Source organism: Mustela lutreola, chromosome 14 (genome assembly GCF_030435805.1).
Source record: "Mustela lutreola isolate mMusLut2 chromosome 14, mMusLut2.pri, whole genome shotgun sequence".
NCBI classification, from domain to species: Eukaryota; Metazoa; Chordata; class Mammalia; order Carnivora; family Mustelidae; genus Mustela; species Mustela lutreola.
In genome coordinates, this window is record NC_081303.1 from 18,516,969 (window position 1) to 18,534,169 (window position 17,201).

The 17,201-nt window shown below is 40.5% G+C and overlaps 1 protein-coding gene across 1 annotated transcript in view; it reads left to right on the forward strand.

The window, feature by feature from the left end:
- The window catches only part of RGSL1 (regulator of G protein signaling like 1), a 75,683-nt gene that overhangs the window by 12,078 nt on the left and 46,404 nt on the right, over window positions 1-17,201 (forward strand). Inside the window, exons 5-10 of the mRNA XM_059146786.1 lie at window positions 692-796; window positions 1,783-1,944; window positions 2,993-3,972; window positions 11,152-11,214; window positions 11,613-11,835; window positions 14,562-14,669. Coding sequence (XP_059002769.1) covers window positions 692-796; window positions 1,783-1,944; window positions 2,993-3,972; window positions 11,152-11,214; window positions 11,613-11,835; window positions 14,562-14,669 — 1,641 coding nt within the window. The remainder of the gene's footprint in view (window positions 1-691; window positions 797-1,782; window positions 1,945-2,992; window positions 3,973-11,151; window positions 11,215-11,612; window positions 11,836-14,561; window positions 14,670-17,201) is intronic.

Sequence of the window (17,201 nt, forward strand, 5' to 3'; positions counted from 1 at the left end):
CTAGCACTCCCAACCCCCTTTACCCTCTCTTACTTTTCCATTTTTTCCTGTAGTGCTTATGACATTCGACCTCACCAGATAATGTATTTACTATGGTTATTATTTATTATCAGTCTCCTTCACCAGAATGTAAGCTCATTGAGGGCAGGGACTTTGTTTGCCGGTATATCCCAAACACCTAAAACGGTATGGTACTAAGTAGTAGACATGTAATAAATATTTATTGAAAAAATGAATTAATAAAATTTCCATCTAGAGCTGAATTGATCATTTGACTCTCATCTTCACCCCGGGGAAAGTCAAGATTCAGGAGATACGATTGATTAAAATGTAACAAAACACCCAATATACTCATATACTCATCTCCTTCATCCATCCCAGTATATATATATATTGGAAAAATTGGATTGGCAAAATCACTGTCAGGTGGGGATTACAGAAGGCAAGAGGTCTTGGTCAGAGGGTATTTCTAATCTGTTGATTGTACTGTTTGTGGGTCCTTCATATTATGCATGTCACTAAGAGGGTCTTTTCCTATGTTCAGAAGTACCACATACTTATAACAAGCTCATCCAACTGGCCACTATTTTTCCTCACTCACACTGACTGAATGGGGGTCAGCTGTGCAAGGCTGACAGAGGTGCTGTGGGAAGAGCTCATTCTCTCTCTCATCATGAACTTCTCCTGGCAGCCAAGATGATGAGATGGAGAAAAGCAGACCAGTGGCTACTCCATAAGTGCATTGGTGGGGTCAGAGGGATGTGGCGCTTCTGTACCTACCTCACCAGCAGTACAGGTAGGTTCTTGAGTTGTTTCCAGAGCCTTTGTAAGTTCTCAACAGCTTCCAGAATGCCCCAGAACACTTACGGACAGCAAGGTATGTATATGGGAAATATCGTGTTTTATTATTGTTGTTTGCATGAAAGTCTTTGGAAATGGGTCCACGGTATAGATTAGGGCAAAAGCAATCAGAGTGCCTTTCTTTTATCCATCCATCCACCCATTCATTTAACAGTGTTTGTGGAGCACCACCTGTATGGCAGTCACTGTGAACAGAGCCATAAATCCCCACTTAATAAAGCTGCCACAGTGGTGGGGAAACAGACAAGGAACAAGTAGATAAACAAACATGAAGCACAAGTGTTGGGATGCACAGCTTTCTATTCTGTTGGGTCCAGTGGTTGATGAGTGCTGGGAGGTCAGCTGCCACACTAGCCAGCACTCCAGTTCAGCAGCATTGAGTTTCATCTAAGGACAAGCTCTCGTTTAAGGGTGAAATCCTGTGTTTCCAGGGAGGGGATAGGGAAGAACTAGACAGACCATCTTTTAGTTTGTCACTCAGACTCCAGCCCTGGCAAAATTGTGAAACAAGGAACGTAATCTTTGACACCTTTGGGCTCCATTATTCTTCTTCTGGCTGCTCTCGGTCCACGTTATAGCAAATGTTCTTTTTTCCTTCGCATCTTCATTTTTTTTTTGGATAAAACTCGAATGTCTCATGATCCATCCTTGGAGTCTTGCAGTTTTTCCCTGAAGTGACACTTTTTATCACAACAACAGAAGTCACAAAAGATCCCTACCCATTAAGCCCCTGTTCTCCATCCCTCCATCTGCCCCTACATTATGACACTACTAAAGACCATGCCTTAACCTAAAGAAGTGACTAATGGTGATATTGGTGGTGGGGAGTGGTATGAGTGGTATCAGCTGCTACACCCAGATGCAACCACTGCAGGGGCAAGACGGGGCTGTGGCTCTGGGCTCACCCTTTCTGATCTGTAGGTGAAGAGCTGGTGGACTTCTGGATCCTTGCTGAGGAGATCTTGAGCATAGATGAGATGGACCTGGAGATGAGAGACCACTACCTGTCCCTCCTCCTTGTGCTGAAGGCTACACATCTACAGGAGGGCTCAAGAGTGATAACTCTCTGCAACATGAACATCAGTGAGAATCACAGAGAATTACATCTGAGCTGAAATCACTGGGGGGTGTGACAAAGAAGTCAATTCGGTGTCTGATAATATTCAGTTTCTCATTTTGCAGACTGCTACCCTCTCCATTTTCTATGTATCAGGGATGCCACTGAGAACCCTGAACAGGAAAGGGTTGCAAGAGACCTGTTATCTTTAAGCTTCTTCCTGAGATACTGATTGCCAGTAAAGGTTGGCTGGAAGGAGTGAGGAGGAATTGGGACAGGGTAATTAAACAGCTCCTGCATCTTCTGAGACTGCATGGCTTGTCTTTCTTTAAACTGAGATTCCCTAGAACAATCTACAGTTCACAGGCCAAACATAGTTCATGTAGCCTATGAACTAAGAATGTTTTTGTATTTGTAAAGGGTGAAGGAAGAAGACTATGCAGCAGAGCCTGAATATGGTTCTCAAAGAATATTTAACTTGATCTTGGCCAAAAGGCTGAGAAGCGAGCAAAGAATAATATTTTATTATCTGGTCCTTTACAGGTTTGCCAGCCTCTTCTCTAGAATATCAGATTCATCTAAATTTATTTGTTTGTTTGTTTGTTTGTTTAGTAAGTAAGGAGACATTCCTAACCCAAATATAAATGTGTTCCAGAATATTTGCTGTGTGGGAAATCAGGGCTAGTAATGACTTCTTCAAATTACCCATCTAAACCCCTTCCTCCAGGCAGATCTGACTCAGAAATCCCATTCTTAAACATGTTTTCATGTACCTTTTGCTTTTCCCTACAAAATATCACCCAGTTATCTAAAAAATAATTCAAGGAATCCATAAACTGGCTTATTGCTATGGTGAGGAAGGAGGGTAATCAGAGAAAGGGGTTACTGTTCCCTGAGAAAATCCTAAAAATGTGTTTATTATATATTTGTCCTGTCCATACCCAAAGGTTGTATGAAGAACAAATGAAATGTTATGCACAATGATATTTGGAAAAATTCAAAAAACCACTCCCAACATCATCATCATCACCACCACTACATTATTTTCACCCTTCATGTCTCTTCTCTTTCCAGAGTCCCTCCTGAACCTCTCCATCTGGCATCCCAACCAGTCAACCACCAGGAGGGAGATCTTGAGCCATATGCAGAAAGTGGCTCTGTTCAAAATTCAGAGCTATTGGCTCCCCAACTTTTACACCCATGCCAGGACAATTATGGCCAAGGAGGAAACGTGCCAAGGTCTGATGCAGGAATATGAGACTCGCCTGTACACTATTTGCTGTACTCATGTAGGAGGACTCCCTCTAAACATGAGCATCAAGGAGAGCCACCACCCCCAGAAACAGTACTCGAGCAGGAAGACCAAGAGGAGGATGTGGCAATTGATAGACCATAGCACTACTCTGAAAATGGATACCAAGCCAGACACCAACATTACGCAACCCCAGAAGATGTGTTCTCCAGAGAAGGACACATACAAATATAAACATATACAAATGCCTTCCCCAAAAGTGACTTCTTCAAAAGAGAGAATAATCAGTTCCCTGGAAAAGGATATTTTATGTGCCAGGAAGTCTGACATGAAGAAGAAAGCCAAGAGCCACCTCGACATGGAGGGCCTCTTTGAGACAACGTTCTCTACACACCTGAGGACTGTCACCCCTATCATCAATCACTCCCCCCAGATGAAAGTCAAGAAGGCCATCAAGCAAACCATCTCCTTAGGGTACACCCACTGGGCCTTGTGTGCTGATGCCTGTGCAGGGAGTCCCTTCCGGAACCACCTGAAAAAGCAGAATTTGAAAGTGGAGACCCAACTCCTGGACCTCTGGCAAGACCTGCACCATTTTCTCAGTGTCCTGATGAATAACAGGAAGACTGGGAATGCCACCTTTCGGCACATGCTGGGCAACCGAATTTGTGAGCTCTACCTGAATGAACAGATTGGTCCATGCCTACCACTCAAATCGCAAACCATTGAAGGCCTGAAGGAGATGCTGCCTTCTGGGGATATAAACCCCTGGATTCCCAGAGCCCAGAAGGAGATCTGCAAGGTAGGAATTGCAAGGTAAAAGTCTGCAATGTAGAAATTGGTTAGTATCTGGAAGATGAGGTCAAGACTGACCAAAAATCCTATCTAGTCATCTAGACTGGTTAAATTAATGATATAATTACCTACATAATTTTTCACATATTGAAGACTTGGATGATCTCTTAGGAAATAGCCATACAAATTCCCAAGAAATAGCCAAAATCCAAAGTAGAATGGAAGTGGGTGATTGGTCAACATCGACTTTTTATTTCTTCTTTAATTTCCCCCTATATGGAATCTCCCAAAACCATGAACCCCAGAGTGTTCTACTGAAGAAAGTTCCAAGAATTCTGTTCCAAACATAATGTATTGAAATGCAGGGTAGACTAGACCACCAAGAAGTAGCCAACTGGTAGGAGTTTATTCTTATCCCAAAACATTAGATAAAAGCATGTGACTATCCTGAAGACTCACAGCCAGTGAGGCCCATAGCTTGGATATTTACGGTTAAGATCTTGGCAGAGACAAATGGCAGAATCAAGTTGGGTAGCAGATAAAAGTCTGATACAAGAGACTGCTTACAAAGGAAAGGGCACAGCGTAGGGAAACCATAAGAGATACTGTAACACCTCAGGGTCAGTAAGCGTGGGTCACTTTTTTCTCCCTCTGAGACCTGAAGAATTGAGGAAAGGGAGCAGTTACCAGAACCAGGAGAGAAAGAGCTGTTTGGGATGCAACAGTTGGCAGGAACTCTTTCAGTAGAAATGTATAGCCAGTCCTTGGTGATCTGGCCAGGAGGGATCATGGGGAATAGCTAATTCCACGCTTACTCTCCTGCTTTCCCATCTCCTGTTAGGACTCCTAACTAGATGAACCCAACGTGAGGTCAAGGGAGCCTGTTGATGTGGTCCATACAGGTTAATTTCCCAAGGCACAAACAGTGAAGAAGAATAGAAAGTAGATCTGGAAGGGCCGGCGGACATAAACAACTTACTTAGTGCATTAAAATGTATATAAATGTATATAAAGTATATATTAAAATGTATTATAAATGTATGTATATACATATACATGTATATGTATATAAATGTATTATAAAGTATGTTTTCACATATTACCTCTTTTAGGCTTCTTAGAACCTCAGAAGTAGTAGACAGGGTAGTGCTATTGCCACTGTTATGTAACTGAGGTAAATGAGACTGACCCTAGAAGGTAGGTGGGTTAGCCCAAAGGCACACAAGAGGCTAGTGGAGTAACCAAGATCAGAACCCAGGAGGTCTAAGCATGCCTCCCCTTCCCTGTTACAATTGCTCTTGTCTAAGACCCATCCTGCTCTTGTCTAAGACCCATCCAGTGTCACCTAGAATACTGCAGTGGCCTCCTAACTAACTGATGCCTATGGATTTGTCCTTGGACATGACAAGCAGGCTCATTTCCACACTGGCTGTGGTGATTCTGCAAAAACATAAACTGTGTAATGAAAATTGAAAATAAGTAAAAGGAATTGAGTGGGGACCTTGAAAACAGATGGCTTTCTGTCTTCAGTAAAATCCAAAGACCTTGCCAAAACTGGCAAGGCCAAATAATTTCTATAAATTTCTCTATCTCCCTCTTTGGTTTCATCTTCCACTGCCTCTGGGTACACCACCCCAGCCATGCTAGGCATACTGCCTGCTCAGTGGCAGTGCTCCCACTCTGTGTAAAGTACAGATGCTCACACAGCTTGCCCCCCTCCTTCAGCTGTTTGCTCAAGTCCTCTCAGCAAAGCTTCCTTACCCACTTCATATAAAATTTCATCCCATCCCCACTTTATTTTTCTCCTTAGCACATATCATCCAGATCCAACCGTCCATTCTTACGTACACCATTCTAACATACATATGTACATACATTCACTCTGTGTGAGTGTGTGTATAATACACATATATTCCTTACAGTGTTCATGTATGCATATGTGCATACATATATTATATACACTTCTATTATATACACATATACTTGTATTATTTTTCAGATAGATGCATAATATGTATGTGTGTGTGTATATATATACATGTGTTTATATGTATGTGTGTATATATACATATATTTATTTATTTAACTTATTTTGCTTATTTCTCCCTATGAGGGCTGGGATTTTCATTGTTTTGTCAGTACTGTCTCACCAAAATTTGGAACACTACTTGGGGGGGTAGAGTATTCAGTGCTTGATAGTGCTAATAGACCTTCATGCTCAATAGATGTCTGTTGAACTGATCAATCCCAGTTAGCAATGGCCCCCCTTTTGGCCTTGCCCAGAGCTCTTTTCTAATTGGAAACAACTAGATTCTTTTTTTTTTTCTTTTTCTTTTCTTTTTTGAGACAACTAGATTCTCTGAGAACTCTGATTTTCATCCATCTCTTCAATCATTCTCCAATTATTTAGTCAACTTTTGTGAATTACCTATAGTATGTCCACTGATGTGTCCATTTCCTGACTTCTGACTCACCAATGTGGAAACATGTCTATGTGGAGTATGGGAAAAGTTTTTAAAGTTCTGGCTGTGTCACTGTTTGGCTATGTGATCTTGAACAAATCCAAGTTTGTATAATTCTTGAATTTCCCTAGGTCTCTATGCCTCATATATAAAATGATAAATGGGACAAAATCATATTTTGTCATTGTATTTGTGGATTTAATAAGTTTATAGATACATTGAGAATACTATACCATAAAAGGAAATGGGTAAAGAGAAGTAGGTGTGAACATGGAGGATAGCACATCAGCTTAAAAATTGCCTTGGGTTCTAACCAAAGAGGAGAGGATTGAGAGAAGGTACTGAAGATGCTGGAGTAAGGAGTTCCATAGACACTGGAAAATATTTACTATCTGGCCTTTCATGCACTGCTTTCAGGATAGGGCAGGAGAGTTTACCAAGTGATGGGCAAACTGAATTCTGAAGGAAACCCTAATATCTTTTAATGAAAAACAATTATAGAGTGAAACCATGTAATTGTCTTTCTCTGCTTGACTTATGTCACTTAGCATAATCCCCTCCAATTCCATCCATGTTGATGCAAATGGTGGGAATGCATCCTTTCTGAGGGCTGAGTAATATTCCATTGTATATATGGACCACATCTTCTTTATCCATTCATCTGTTGGAGGGCATCTTGGCTCCTTCCACAGTTTGGCTATTGTGGACATTGCTGCTATGAACACTGGAGTGCATATTCCCCTTCTTTTCACTACATCTGTATCTTTGGGGTAAATACATAGTAGTGCAATTGCTGGGTCATAGGGTAGTTCTATTTTTAACTTTTTGAGGAACCTCCATACTGTTCTCCAAAGTGGCTGTACCAACTTGAATTCCCACCAACAGTGTAAGAGGGTTCCCCTTTCTCAACATAAGGAATAGTATGGAGGACATTAGGGGAAGGAAGGGAAAACTGAAGTGGGGGAAATCAGAAGGGGAGATGAACCATGAGAGACTATGGGCTCCATGAAACAATCTGAGGGTTTCAGAGGGGAGGGGAGGTCGGGGGATATGGTAGCCCCATGACAGGTATTAAGGAGAGCACATGTTATCATAAGCACAACATGTGCTCATGGTGTTATAAACAAATAATGAATCATGGAACAGTACATCAAAAACTAATGATGTACTATATGGTGACTAATGTAACATAATAAAAAAACAATTACAGAAAAAGTACATATATATTAAAAATAGTAGGTCAAATTTTATTTAGATTCAATTAGCCAACATATAGTACATCATTAGTTTCAGATGTAATATTCAATAATTCATTATATAAACCCCTTACTCATGACATCACATGCCCTCCTTGCCCATCACCCAGGTACCCCATCCCCCTCACCTTCCCTCTAGCAATGCTTAGTTTGTTTCCTATAGTTAAGAGTTTCTCACTCTTTTTCTTTCTCCCTAATGACTTCCTATTCAGTTTTTCCTCCCTTCCCCCATGATCCTCTGCACTGTTTCTTATATTCCACATATGAGTGAAATAATATGATTATTGTCTTTCTCTGACTTACTTCGCCTAGCATGATACCCTCTAATCCCATCCATGTCAATGTAAATATTAAGTATTCACTCTTTCTAATGTCTGAGTAATATTCCATTGTATTTATACACCACATCTTTATCCATTCATCCGGTGATGGACATCTCAGCTCTTTCCACAGTTTGGCTTTTGTGAATATAGCTGCTATAAAAACTGGGATGCAGGTGCCCCTTCAGATCACTGCATTTGTATCCTTTGGGTAAATACCTAGCAGTGTAATGGTTGGGTCATAGGGTAGTTCTATTTTTTTAAAGTTTTTTTTTTTTTTAGATTTTTAACTTATTATTATGTTCAATTATCCAACATGTAGTACATCATTAGCTTTTAATGTAGTGTTCAACAAGTCATTAGTGCAAATAACACCTCCATTTTTAACTTCTTGAAGTACCTCCATACTGTTTTCCAGAGTGGCTGCACCAGCTCGTAGTCCCACCAAGAGTGTAAGAGGTTCCCCTTTTCTCTGCATCCTCACCAACATTTGTTGTTTCCTGTCTTATTAATTTTAGCTACTCTGACTGATGTGAGGTGGTATCTCATGGTGGTTTTGATGTGTATTTCCCTGATGCCAAGTGATGTGGAGCATTTTCTCACGTGTCTTTTGACCATTTGTATGTGTCTTCTTTGCAGAAATGTCTGTTTATGTCCTCTGGCCATTTCTTGACTGGATTCTTTTGGGGGGGGGGGGGCGGTGTTGAGTTTGCTAAGTTCTTTAGGGATTTTGGATACTAGCTGTTCATCCAATATGTCATTTATAAATATCTTCTCCCATTCTGTCAGTTGTCTTTTGGTTTTGTCAACTATTTACTTTGCTGTGCAGAAGCTTTTTATCTTGATGAAGTCCCAATAGTTCATTTTTGCTTTTATTTCCCTTGCCTTTGGAGATGTCTAGCAAGAAGCTGTTGTGGCCAACGCCGAAGAGTTGTTGCTAGGATTTTGATGGGTTCCTGTCTCACATTTAGGCCTTTCATCCATTTTGAGTTTATCATTGTGTATGGTATAAGAAAATGGTCGTTTCATTCTTCTACAGGTAGCTGTCTAATTTTCCCAGCACCCTTTATCGAAGAGACTGTCCTTTTTCCATTGGATATTTTTTTCTTTCTTCATCAAATATTAGTTAACCATAGAGTGGAGTGCCCATTTCTGGGTTCTCTATTCTGTTACTTTGATTCATGTGTCTGTTTTTGTGCCAGTACCATACTGTCTTGATGATTACAGCTTTGTAATATAGCTTGAAGTCCAGCATTGTGATGCCATCAGCTTTGGTTTTCTTTTTTAACACTCCTCTGGCTATTTAGGGTCTTTTCTAGTTCCATACAAATTTTAAGATTATTTGTTCCAGCTCAGTTGCATTTCTATATACTAACAATGAGACATAAGAAAGAGAAATTAAGGAATCAATCCCATTTACAATTGCACCAAAACCCATAAGATACCTAGGAATAAACCTAACCAAAGGAGTAAAGGATCTATACTCTAAAAACTACAGAACACTTATGAAAGAAATTGAGGAAGACACAAAGAACCAGAAAAACATTCCATGCTCGTGGATTGGAAGAATATTGTTAAAATATCTACATTACCCAGAACAATCTACACATTCAATGAAATCCCTATGAAAATACCATTGACATTTTTCATAAGTCAAGTTTTAAAATGTAAGTTTAAGTTTAGATATTGCTTTATTATATTTATTATTTATTACTATTATTTTGCTGCAACTCTATTTCTTCTAATGGGAAATGCTTCATTAAACATTGTTGGTTAAGATACCAATTAGATCACTAGAGTCATAAATATTTTAAACTAGAAGGAACATTAATAGGGTACTCATGTCACACGTTTATTACTCATATTTAATATATATATATATATATATATATATTCAGAGATTATCGACTGGTCAATCACATCATATTACATTATATATTGCTAATATTCAATCACTGAGCTTAATTTTCTCAGGAATATACTTCACTCCAGTTCCCTAGGAACCCAGGAGATCTGATGAAGTTACTAAAACTCATACTCTTTAACTCACTCACCTTTTGGCAGCATGACTGAGGTGGTTTGCGGAAACAATCTTACATTCCCTAAAAATTAATGTTGTTGACTCATTCCCAGCAAACTAATGCCTAGACTACATACCAAGGCATTCAAGTCCTTCATGGATAGTCCCAACCAACCTTCACTGCCTCATCTCTTGCTACTACCCCACCCCTCTGCTCTCTGCAGGATGCTACAGCTCACCTCTGCTAGAGAGTATTCATCATTCTCAAACCGTCCTTGCCCGTGTCTATGCCTTTGCTTACGTTCTTTCTACTGCCTGGAATGCCCTTTACTCAACTTCCATATGGTGAGCTCCTACTTATCCTGCAAAATGCAAATTCTGGTTAAAATTTCCTTACCTTTTTGAATTCTTTCTGAATCTCCTGGACTCTGCTCCCAGAGGACGTTCTTCACCCTTGTACTGTAGCATGTGCTATCCTATGCTACTCATCATGCTAGAAGGTGCACTCCTTGAGAACAAGGTTTGTAATATATTATCCGTATATTCCCAGCCGTTTGCATAGTGCCTGGCAGATAGGAGGCCCTCAGAAACTATTTGTCAAATAAATGAATGAACAAAGGTGAGAGTACAGACAAATAAACTGAGCTGAGCACTAACTCTTAAGTGTTTTTGTTGTTATTTTTGGGTTTTGTTTGTTCTAATGTAGTGAAATATCCTTCACAAATGGGTAAGGTCTTCAAGTGGGAAATCTTGAGAGAAGTCACTGCAGAAAAGATCTTTGGTTTTCAGGGCCATTTTGAGGCTCAAATGAGATGGTACTTTATTTAGAAAAAAAAACAAGGAAGTAGGAAGATGCCAAGTTTGTCGTTCGGTAAGTTGTTATTCTTTCCTTAGGTAAATATCAATTACCATTCTCTGAGATTCAGAGAGAGACTGTGCAAGCTGCCATCTTCGGGGAGACAAATGTTGCCTCCTGGTTGGTTATGGCTAATGCTTGCTGTTCCATTGTATCTCCAAAGTAGAGAATGCAGAATCTGCAGCCTGCTCTTCTCCCTCATAAACACTAGCACAAGAGATGCAGCAAACTGAGCATCACCTCATAGCGCTTATATCTTGTTTGGATTTCAGATGCTCAGCTCCTGGTATGATGAATTCCTGGAGGAAGAGGACCACTGGTTTCTCATTTTCACAGTAGGAGGGACTTTAAGTTGGGGAGGAATCATGAGGTTGTGGGAAGAAAAAGGAGTAACTGCTCTCTTAGAAGACTTATTTGTCAAAGTAAATGAAACTTTTATTTTTCCCAGAGGCCAGTGGACATTGACATGGTCTCCGATATTCTAAACACAAACCTCGAGGGAAAAGACTCAAGTGCAGTAGCTAATTGTGAAGAAGTCACATTCATATAGAACTCCTCCCTTATAGATATGAGTGTGATTAGAAGAGGGTGGGGGTTGGTGTGGAAAGGAGCAGTGGTTCCTAAGAAAAGCCCATGTGACGAGGAGGCTCAGGAGGACGGGGTGGTTACAAAAATCTTGCTTCTGGTCTAGTTCCTATAGCAAATGCTCTTTGACCCCATCCCATTCTCTTAGACTCAGGCCAAGTTCATCAGCAGAAAATGGCATAAAAAGGGATCTATAAGTAAAGAAGAGAACATTCTTCTTTATAAGAGGTGTGAGGAATCCCTGGAGTTAAGCCAGGGGTTGGCTAACATGGAGAAAATGGATTCTATGCAGTGGCAAAAGATAGCAACCGAGGACCTGAAACAAGGCGGGTCTCTCCAGGTAGAACTAAAGTCTCCAGTGTTCCAAGCAGGTAAGGGCAGTCACCATAATTTTTGACCCTAACATATAGGCAATTGGGAAATATTAATATTCAACATTTAGTGATGATTTACTGTATATCAGCACTGTGCAATGCAAAGATTACCTCATCTGATCTTCAAAATAACCTATGAGGTAAGTACTGAGTAACTGAGTAACAGAGAGGTTAAATGACCTTCCCAAAGTCACACAGTAAGTGGCAGAGCCAAGGTCGGACTGACTGGCTATTTAAGTTTGGCCAGACTCCTGCCCATCAAAGCATCTTAGTTACAGAATAATTCTTTGTTGTTCATCTGATAAGCCTATTCCATCTTACCATACCTCCTCCAGAGTCAGGTCCAAAGCATTTCTACGAACATATTTTTAATAGCTACTCCTCTTCCCCAACATAACACAGCAGCTCACTCAGGCAGTAGAGAAGAGTGGTTAGGAGCACAAGGTTGTGCTGTCCCAGAGGACGGGGTTATATCCTAGGTCTGCCAGTGACTGTAAACTTGAGCAATGTATTCGTCCTCTCTGTAAGGCCCCGTTTTTTCATTTTTAAAATGGAACTAATCATGATAGGTTTGTTGCTGTTGTGAAGAAGCTCCAAGGTCACCTATGAAACCTATTACCACAATGTTTGGCAATAATTAAAGTTCAATAATGCTTCTAAATTGAACAAACTGCTTTAATTTTCTGTGCTGAGGCAGTCAGAGCACTGCAGTACTGCAATCCTCAATAAACACATTAGACCTCAGGGAACATGTACTTGTGTATATGTGTGTGTGTATATGTGGAAAAGCATTTTCACAAAGCAATACTTACCTTTACTATATAATATGATTTCCTCTAGTTTCTCTATTCTATTTTGTTCTATTTCATTTTGTAAAGGCTGGCAACGACAATTTTTCGACATTATTGAGTCATGACCTGCACTTTTAAAAATACAGAAGGGGAATAAGCCAAAGCTTCAAAAATTCAATTTCACTGCTCCCTTGCTCAGTGAGCCTGGGCGAGTTACTTCATCTCTTTGAGCCTCTCATTTCCTCAGCTGTGGAGTGGGGATAATGGCCCCTGCTTGGTAGGATTGTTGAGGGGATTCGAGGCAATGCCTTTACAGAGCCAGCAGGTGCTCAGTAAGTACTTGTTAGATTATACTAAAAAACATTCAGCTTTTTCAAAACTTTGATGTGCACTCCATATACAAAACAAGATGCCTTGAATGCTTGCCTCTCATAGCCATGTTTGGGCATGAGTTATTAAATCTAGCATGAACAAACCCTGTGTTTCATATCAGAATTTCACCTTCTCTTTAACTACCGAACATGCCAGAACCTGTTCCAGAAATCAAGAGAAAAATGGAAGAAAGGATGGCTGGTAAATTTGACTGCCCACACACTTGGCAATAGGCATGGCTTTGGTGGTCTTGGAGTGCCAGGGATGGCCAGGAAGAGTGGGAACCACTCTCCATGAAGATGCTTCTTCCTTCCCTCAGCACACATCATTACTTCCTCCACCACTGCTTTTTGGAAATGCAAGTATGACCTGATAAAGGTCCTCCTGTATATTTGCCCAACCCAAGGCCCTGACTCCCTGGTGGGCTGATCCAGTCAGGGAATACCATAAACTCACAGCACATCAGAGCTAGAAAACCCTCAGCTGTCCTATGGAGAAAACGAGTCTCTGAGAAGTGGAAAGACTTGGTCAAGGTTGCTTAGCAAGGGAGGGTTTGGTCCAGAACTGGAAAAATGGATCTATTGCAGGAATGATCTGCTGCTCTTAACAACTTACAGCCAGATTCCCCTGGCTGAGAGATGATAATGATGATAATGACAATGCTGACATTTGTGGGTCCACACCCCAGCCTTCCTTCTAGACTCCCACCAGTATGATCTTCAGAAAGTACTAGACTGCCTTGGGAGAGTTTCTGGGAAGGAACTGTGCGCAATAAGACTTACTTTAAACCGCAGAACTCACCACATGATTGAATGTTTTCACCTAGGTAGGAGGCAAGGTGCTGCTAATCTGTTCTATTGTTCAGTACATGACTAAAACTTCCCTTGATGTCTCAGCCGTCCTGTCTCATCGTATTTTGGATGCAAAAATGTATTCCTCTCAATCAACTGTGTATAGCTAGAAATAATGTATGACTTTTTCTAGAAAAAATAATTCACTCTCAAAGGACAATGATTTGCAACTATTAAGGACATTTACATATATGAGCTGTCAATTCTGAAAGTAATTCCCAAAGACAGAGCCAAGCAAGAGAGAAAGTTCCTAGCATGTTATTTGCCATATATTATCCCTAAGTGTATCAAATTCTTTGAAGCAATAGCAGAATGTTTGAAATATATTTGCAATTCCTTCACACAACAGATGGCTACTTTGAAGGGGTCAGTATTCATTTGAATAAATTACTTCTTGTATATGTGTCAACAATTAGTACCACTTTCAAAATTATATCTCAGTTACCCTAGTATCCCTCCGGCAGAAAATCTCCATGGGTCAGGTGTCCCCAAGAAGGGCAGAATCCTCCCATTCTGGAGAGGAGGGAAGGTTATACTTCCTTGCTTCTAATTTCCCTGAGGAACTTATATTTCTTGTGTAAACATTTTATTAAAACATTATTATCTTCCTAAAATAACAATTTAAAGGTAATACTGTCAATAAAAGCGTATGAATCTTTAAACCAGAGTGGACAACCAGACTCTATACCTTTTTTCCCCTACTTGATAGACATTAGGAAAATGTCCTTTGAGGAACTCTGCTATAAGTTTCCAACGGTGGCCATACAGAAGATCAGCGATGATTACAAAATATATTGTGAAAAAGCGCCTAAATTAGGTAAGTGTTTACAACTCAGAGAGTCATTTGAAACAATCAGGTAAGACTCTCCCCAACTGCAAAAGGCATAAGCCAGGATAGGAACCATGCTTCTTTTGAAATGAGGGATGGTCCGGGAAGAATTGCCACATCTTTTTTTTCCTCCTACATGGCCACAGGAGGGCATCATGAAACTGCCAGGCAATTATAAATGAATGAGAATGGTGATGAAAGTTGTTCATTCCTACCTCCTCACCTAGTTATTCTGGGACTTCCTAATTACAGATTTGTCCTCTACCATGTTTCTTAGAATCAGAGATGTGTGGAAGGTTTGTTGGTGTGTGTTCTTAGTAATAACCCTTTTCAAGAAATAAGGAAAGCAGCATTGGCAGAGGTAGATGCTGGTCAGGCAGTTACAGTAGACCTCAGCAGGGGTCCCATAGAGAAAACCCTAAAGCTAGGATGGCCTTTCCAAGTTGTGCCTCACTGAGACAAAGGATTTTTTGGTTTTTGTTTTGTTTTGTTTTTTACATTCACATAGACTCGTAAGGGATTGGGCTGCTTGTAGAGAAGATATAACCTTGGGTCATGCAGCACCCTTTGGCTGAGGCAATGCCCACAGGGGGTCTCAACTATGAGCTGTCTGCAGGCAGCTGAGAATGAGTGATTTGGTCCTTAAAGGAGGATCTGAGCTATGCATCAGCTGTACACCATAGCACCCTGTTGACTTTCTTTGTAAGGAAATTTCACTCCATCTTGGAGTAGCTACCCCAGTAAATTCTGGTTGGTTTTGTTGGTGTATTTTTTCCCCCTGGGGAACTTCGACTGGAAAGGCTGGCTCACACTCCTATAGCTTACCTGGAGACCACAATGAATACTCCTCTTCACCCTCCTTTGCTACCCATCCTAGAGTTCCTTTATTTTCAGCTAGTGTCTCTGCTGGTCTTGAGAGAATTAACTGAGAGGATGACGTAGACTGTCATCCCTAAGGGACCTGAGCTCCCTGGTCATCATCACTTCTCAGGCTATAGTTATTGCCCTTGACAATTTATCATTAGAATTAGGCAGCAGAATACCAAGAGTGCCAAATGAATTCTCCATTGTCCCTGCTGTGTTACTGATGACCTAGATGGTAAAAGTCAATTACCCTGTCAGTATAGTAACTCCTTTTCTTGCCTGCTAGCCTCTTAGCCTAAGGAGTTAAAAGTGACTGAGTGCCTACTCTGTCCTTGGTAGAAGCACTCCCCATCTGGAAACCAGGATCTTTTAGACCAGCACTGCCCAGTACAAGAACCACTAGCATCATGTGGCCATTGAACACTTGAAATGTATCTGATACAAATAGGTTACACAAATACATATTATTTAAATTAATTTTATCCTTTTGATTTTATCTTTTTTAATGTGACTACTAGAAAATTTAAAATTATATATGTGATTCAAGTTGCATTTCTATTGGACAACACTGGTCTAGGCCCACAGAACCTAAAGCTGTAAGGATTAGAAATTTCCCTAAGTAAGTCATTGATACTAATGTTAAATGAATCACTCCTACTTTTATCCTTTGTTCCATACACATATACTCTAGTTATTGGGAACACAACACCTTCAGTTTAACCTGAAGGATGATGTTCTATGTCCCAAGATCATAATCAAGCTGCTTTCACAGCTGCACCTTCAAGGAATGGCTCCATTGCTCTACCAGGCCAGCACCTCTCACAGCTGATAGACCTAGTGGATCCCATCATCATATATCCATTGCCAACCTCCTGGGCTGTCAGTGTATCCCCCAAACGTTATATGGGATCTCATTCAAGGATCTTGTAAGCCCCCTGATAGCAATGCTCGCTGAGGCCTTACAGGCAGGAATCCTTGTCATTTCCAAGCAAGATGAATTGATGGCCTTTCCAGAGTAGAAGCGATCTAATGTCATCAATTTGTCACCAAGTAAGCAGTTGGTTTTCTCTGAGAGTTATTGAAGTATGTGGCCTTGGCATTTGTCCCTGTCACTGACAAGTTGAACATTTGGCAGCAGTGGTAACTAAATCAGCCTTGGTGAGTGTAGGGCCCGTGCCGTTGGGTACACATACAACTTCCATCCCTAGTAGTCCAATACCCATCTAGCCACTCTATTCACGAGTTCATTGATGGATTATGACAGAGATTTGCTGAAATCAATCATCCAAGTCATTTTGTCTACTTGGTTACTTGGTGCCCTATTTGACAGTGGTTGTTTATGAGTGAACTTTAAGATACAACGCAAAAACTTTTGTTCTTCATGCTTACTCCCATAGATTCATCCACATGTGTCTTCCTTCCTCCCAGTATTCTTTTTTTTTTTTTTTTTAAGGCTTTGTTTAGAGTAGTTTTAGATTCACAAAAAAATTAAGAGGGAAGTACAGAGATTTCCTATATACCCCATGCTCCAGCACTTGCACCGCCTCTCCCATCATCAACATCCCCTGTCAGAGTGCTACATTTGCTACAATTGATGAACCTATATTAACACACGATAATTGCCCAAACCCATAGTTTACCATAAGGTTTCCTCTT